Genomic DNA, 6000 nt, shown 5'->3' with positions numbered 1-6000 from the left:
GAGATCTCTCCTTTCTCGCCTTTTTATTTGGTAAGTCATTTAAAGTACATGGGAGTGGACTACAATTCCCATTAAGCTTTACGTGCAGCGCACGCGCAAGGACTACAGCCAGAGAGCGCGACAAATCTTTGGGTTAGATTGACATCTTTTTAGTCGAACCGACAGGCTGGTTTTACAGCCGTAAACCAATCCCGTACACAGAGATCCCACCTCTTTATTATTATAATATCCGCTGCTTCCTTGCGGGACTGACGGGCTTCGCTACCTTTAAGAGTCCAGTTTCGTTTGATGGACATTCCTATCGATGAATCAGAGCACCGGGAAATTAAGAGGGTGTTGAAAAGCGTGAATGGCGACCAATAGTATACCGGAAGGGCTTGGCGTCGTCCAATCAACTCTCCCAGCACCGCCAATCACCCAGAGCCACGCCCCTACGCGTGACGAAAGTAGGGTGGGTAGCAACAGTTGCCCCGGTGAGGGAAACGGAGGCGCCATAGCCACGGTAGTCGTGGCGACCAAGCAACCCGGCAACGCGAGTCAACAACAACAACCGGCCGACCGACCCCCACCCCCACCCCCACCCCCGGCTTGGCCTGGGGACCCTGGCACGTTCCGTTCCCCTCCCCACATCGCCACTGAGGCCTCCGAAAAGCCGTTCCGCGGACAGAAGCGGGTAGAAGCCAAGGTAACCGAGGCAGCCCGGGCGGCTGACGGGACCAGGGGAGGCAGTAGAGTCCAGGCGTTGGGTGTCGCTGTAATCCCAATCCAGGGGGAAGGGGCGAGCGGTCAAAATGGCGGCGGCGACTGTCGGGACCGTGGGGGAGGGGGCCGAGGCCCGGCGGGGCGACACCACCCGCCCCCCCAGCCCCGCGGCCCGTCCCCCGTAAGGGGCGGGCACTGGCAGGCGGCGGCGAGTGGAGGTCCTCAGGCCGGGGCGGGGGGCTTTTATATGTCGGGAAGTGCGAAGGGGCGGGCTTGGGGAGGCTGGGCCAATGGGAGTAAGAGGGACCAGTGGGCGGGACCAAATTGGTGGGCGGGATATCACCCACCCCGCCCCCGGGCGCCCTGGGGAACGGGGTGGGGCGGCCGCCACCTGGCCAACCGGATCCCTGTAGCGGTAGGAGGCTTCCTGTGCCGCGCATCCTTTCAGAGACCCGTAGTTGTCCCCAGGATTCAGCGCGTGGACCAATGCCTACCACGTTGGAGGCCTCAGTTTTCCACTCTGTAAAATGGGAAGAATCGTTGCTCTTTCTCCTTTTCTGCGTTTCTGGGACTTCTGATTCTGTCCAAGAATTTCGGTAGGGCTCCCTTCCTTACCTACTGCCTCGGAATGTGGTTTGATAGATTAAGTCTTAGCCCTGCCCTCCATTGCTACACCGTTTTTCTGGGAGGAGACGAAAGGGCCAAGTTTCACGGGAAACTAGGGTAACAGACGACTGGCCTTTCTTTGGCCTGGAGGAGTTAGTTTGCAGAAATCGAAGCACATGGCAGGGAGGGGCGATCTTAGGAGACAGATTTAGAGGAACTGAAACTTGATTGCTTCTCTCCGTGCCGCTGTCTTTATCCTAGTGTGGTTCCTGGTCTGAGGGGCTTATTCTTCCACTTCGGGACTTTTCTTAGCTGTCCCGCCCACTAAAGTCTCCCCTAATGCAGTGGGAGGCAGATGGCCCCTGAGGAAGTTTCATAGATTCCTTAAGCCACTGCTGTTGGCCAGACACGTTTTTGTGTCAGCTTCGTATCAACAGGGTCATATGTTGTGAGGAGGTACCAGGCTCCAGAGCCACGTGGCTGGAGCCAGTAGCACCCTAAGGGGAAGGGGAAGCTGTCCACATTTGTCAGCAGACAATGTGTGCAACTGCTTTTTGGCCCGACAAGTTCTGCCAGCTTGGGGAAGTCTTTTTTTAATTTTTTGAAATCTTTTAAACTTCTTTTGGGAAGCATTTTAGATATACATAATGATAACATTCATTACAGGGAATCTGTACCTGTGAATGATATATCTTGCTTCTTTTTTCCCCCATTACTCCCACTCCTTTCAACTCCGCTTCTCTTCCTTCTGTACAAAACCTTTGTTCCCACTTTTTCCTTCTGTTCTCTTTTTTGTCCCTTCCTTACTTTTTCCCTCTCCCCTCCTTTGTTCCCCTTCCCACTGGAACATTTTTTGGGGAAGTCTTTTGTTGTTTTTTTTTTAAGGTACCAGCCAGGGCAAGTCAGCTTTGCGTGCTCTGTCTGCTTTTGAGCTTGACATTGGTGTGCAAACTGCAGCCCGTCTCTTTTAAATCAGTTAACAAACTCCCAGGATAAGGATTGGTTCATGCTTTCCCCCAAGAATTTGAGATCAGGCTGGTGGGTGGCTGGGATCCCACCATGCACTAGGTCCTCTTGGAAGAGGGAAGCCAGGACTCCTCCAAAGTTAAAACAGGTGTTTATTCAGTTTCAATAAGAATCTATAAAACCAAATTACACCGGGTGTGGTGGTGCGTGCCTGTAATCTCAGCACTCAGGAGGCTGAGGTAGGAGGATTGCTGTGAGTTTGAGGCCAGGGTGGGCTACACAAGACCAGCCTGGAGTACATAGGGAGACCCTGTCTCAAAAAACTAAAAAACAAAACAATAAAAAACCCCAAAAAAACTAAGTTGCTAAGAAAGATCATCAGCTCTTATGAGGCAGGCCAACTATGAACCAAAAGGGATGGTACTGATTACCTTGATGACTGTCTCAGCCTCCACTCCCCACCAGTAATTTTTCCCAAGCTCACTGACCAGGGAAGGGACCCTGGTTTGGTTTACTGTTCTTGAGTAACCAGTTGCTTTCTAGCTGTGTGCTCTTAGGCGAGTTACCTAACTTCTCTGGGCCTGGTTGGTCTCCTCTAAACTAGGTGCAGGAATCATTTTAATCTCAAATTGCTGTGCAGTGGATCCCATGAAATAATGCACAGGGAGCATCAAACACAGTAATTGCTCAAACCATTTTAGCCTCTGTTGTCATTATAATGCTAGTCACTTCCTGCCCAGCCCTCAGAATTAACCGTTTGTCTTTATTTTTATGGTTTTGAATTGAGGGAGAGCCTTGTGGCTTTAAAGATTGCCTTGCTTGCTAGGCTTCAGTGTCGATGACAAGGATCCAGAAAGCTGGATACTGGGACTCCGATTTCTCTCTCTCTCTGCTTTTGTTTGTTTGTTTGTTGTTTGAGACAGGTCTCGGTATGTAGTGCAGGCTGGCCTTGAACTCAGTATGTAGCCCACCCTGGCCTCAAACTCACAGTGATTCTCCTGCCTCAGCCTGTGCACCATCACGGTGGGGAGGACTCCAGCCTCCGGGGGACAGCATCGGCTCCTCTTGCTGCTGGCTGACCTTGCTCTGGCTTTGGGAGGGAAGCCAGAAAGAGGACTCTTTCCTGGGTCTCAAGATGAACTTAAACTCAGCCTTGTGTTTCCCAGAAGGTGCACTCTATGGGAAACATTGGCCTGAGAAGGGGCTCTCTGCAGGCAAAGCTCTCCCCTTTCTCTGTCACACACCTAGTGTGGAGCAGGGAATGGCCAGCCAGACTCTTCCAGGACCACAGCCTTAGCTAAACAGCTGCACATCATCCCAGCACTTGGGAAGCTGAGGCGGGAGGGTCACTGTGAACTGGAGACCAGCCTGGGCTACGCAGTGAGTTCAAAGACATCCTGAACTATATAGCGACCTTGTCTCAAAAAAACAAAACCAAAAGAAAAGAGAGCAGCTGTACAACGCAGTCTTTCTGACCTAGTGAGGTTTCTCCACCTGGGCCTGGGCTCACGGTGCACCAGGTAGTATCATCCACCCTGTAGCACATGCCTGCTCCAGCTGGAGGCAGTAACTTTCTCACAGTGTCACCAGGTTGCCCTTTTGACACCCACCAGCCCCATGTTCTCCGCCAGTGCATCTCTGCGCATTGGGCTGTAAATAAGAGTTGAGTCCCCAAGGGCTGAGCGGGGCCTTAATGGTGAGTGCTCACCTAGCAGTGCAAGGTCCTGGGTGTTCTATCCCCAGCACTGGAAAAAAAAGAACACCAAAAAGAGTGGCATCCCCGTGCATGTTTGGCAGTGTTGCAGGGGCTAGGGTGGAGGACAGGCGTGGCAGGCCAGGCCTCTGTCCTTTCGAAGCTTACTTTTCCAGTTGGGGAGGGAAGAGCAGGTGTGAATAAGAGAGTAAACAAACAGGGAAATACACTGCTGAAAAGAAAATCAAACTGGACTGTGTGCCTGCCAGACGGGCAGGGTGCCCAAGACCAGGATGCAACATGCCAGCCGAGACCTGAGCAGTAAGAAGGAGCCAGCAGAGCAAGTGGGGCTGGCAGGCAAGAAGAAGCCGAGGTGCAAAGGCCCCAAGGCAGGAAGGGCCGGGGACATCTTGGGCCACGTGCTGGGACACCTGGAGTGTGAAAGGCAGGGATAGGTGGGCCAGGGCCTGCAGGACTTAGGGTCATGAGGAGGATGCCAGGTTTTCTTTCCTCACTGTGATGGGAGCTATGGTGGCTCTGGGCTGAGCTGTGACACCACGTCAGGAGCTGTTTTCAAAGGGCCTTGCAGTCTGTAGGCAGGAGCAGGGACCAGAGCTTCGGGACTGATGGCCTCTCTGACAGCACTGGGGATGGATGCAGAGAGAAGTACCCAGCCACAGGGTTATATTTTGGAGAAATGAACAATAAGTCTTATGAACTAATTAGAAACAGAGTGAGGGAAGCACATGTCATTGCATTTAAGTTTAGTGAACCCATTCTACAGATGAGGAGAGTGAGTTTTTTCCCACTTCCCTAGGAGGCCCTGACCATGATGGGAACCTTTTGGTTATAGAACCTGGCATCTATAACAGCTCAGCTAAGTACAGCCCCTTGCCTGTTTTTGTATATCTCTGACCTAAGAGTGATTTTTATATTTATAAATGATTGGAAACCTGGGCGTGGTAGTACACATCTGATTTCCCAGCACTTGGGAGGCTGACGCAGGAGGGTCTCTGCAAGTTTGGGGACAGCCTGGGCTGCATAATAGGTTCAAGCCTAGCCTGGATTACATAGTAAGATCCCATCTCAAAAAAAAAAATTTTGGAAAAGAAGAAAAGAATGCTATTTTGTGATATGAATCATATCTCATGACATGTGAATTTTTTTTTTTTGGTACCGGGGATCGAACTTGGGACCTTGCACTTGCGAGGCAGGCGGCGGAACCACTGAGCTAAATCCCCAGCCTGACATGTGAAAATTTTATAGAACTCAAATTTGTGTCTGGAAACAAAGTTTTACCAGCCTGCCCATTTGTTTACATGTTGTCTGTGGATTTGTTCATACCACATGGAAGAGTTCAGCACACATAACACACACGGTCTGCCCACTACACCAGACATACTTACCATCCAGCGCTTTTTGTCAATTTGCTAGCCTCCATCTGAAGTCATTGGTTCAGGCCTTCTCTAGAAACTAGCTGTTGGCTGTGGAGTGAGGTGCAGCCACTAGGGCTTTTCTTGGCAGATTCGTTGCCAGGGAACAAGCTTATCCAGCAGTTCTCTTGTTCTGTGTGCTCTGTGCTCAGATACCCCAGAACCCATGTGCTGTGTAGACAGACATGTGTGATTCAAGGTCTGTAAAGGGCACAGCAGCTCTCAGCCCATCACCACCTCCTGTCCATGCCCCTGAGCAAGAGGCTTGCAGCCTCCAGGCTTGGTGTACTTAGGAGACAGCACCAGCCAGGGTGGAGCTTTTAAAGCCCTTTGCCTAGTCAGGTATGGTGGTACATCCCAGCACTCTGGGAAGCTGAGGCAGGAGGATCATAAATTCAAGCCCAGCTTGGGCCACTTAGACCTTGTGTCAGAATTCAAAAAGAAGGGCTCAGTGTTGGAGACCCTGTGTTTGATCCCCAGCACTGCCAAAGAAAAAAAAAAAAAAGAAGAAGAAAAAGAAAAGGAAGGAAGGAGGGAGGGAGAGGCCCTTTCCTTGGGGGAAGGGAGAAGGCGGAGCCAGCTTTCCTAGGGCTGAGAAGG

General features: G+C 51.4%; 1 protein-coding gene across 9 annotated transcripts in view; it reads left to right on the top strand.

The window, feature by feature from the left end:
- Positions 1 to 448: 448 nt before the first annotated feature.
- Rfx1 (regulatory factor X1) overlaps positions 449 to 6000 on the top strand; it is a 28853-nt gene continuing 23301 nt past the window's right edge. For 4 of the 9 annotated variants that reach the window (XR_002391655.2, XM_013068394.3, XM_021250442.2 and 1 more), the window contains exon 1: positions 467 to 685. Coding sequence is in view for 1 of the 9 variants with exons in the window: in XM_021250441.2 (XP_021106100.1) it covers positions 1189 to 1298 (110 nt within the window). In the remaining 8 variants the exon portion in view is untranslated. Of the gene's footprint in view, positions 686 to 1005; positions 1299 to 6000 lie in introns of those variants that run through there. The other 5 variants (XM_087201394.1, XM_013068395.3, XM_087201395.1 and 2 more) reach the window with 5 other exon arrangements.

Source organism: Heterocephalus glaber, unplaced genomic scaffold (genome assembly GCF_053883595.1).
Source record: "Heterocephalus glaber isolate CG9 unplaced genomic scaffold, H.glaber_assembly_v1.0 deba00001760, whole genome shotgun sequence".
Taxonomy (NCBI): domain Eukaryota; kingdom Metazoa; phylum Chordata; class Mammalia; order Rodentia; family Bathyergidae; genus Heterocephalus; species Heterocephalus glaber.
This window is presented reverse-complemented; position numbering and strand designations above follow the sequence as displayed.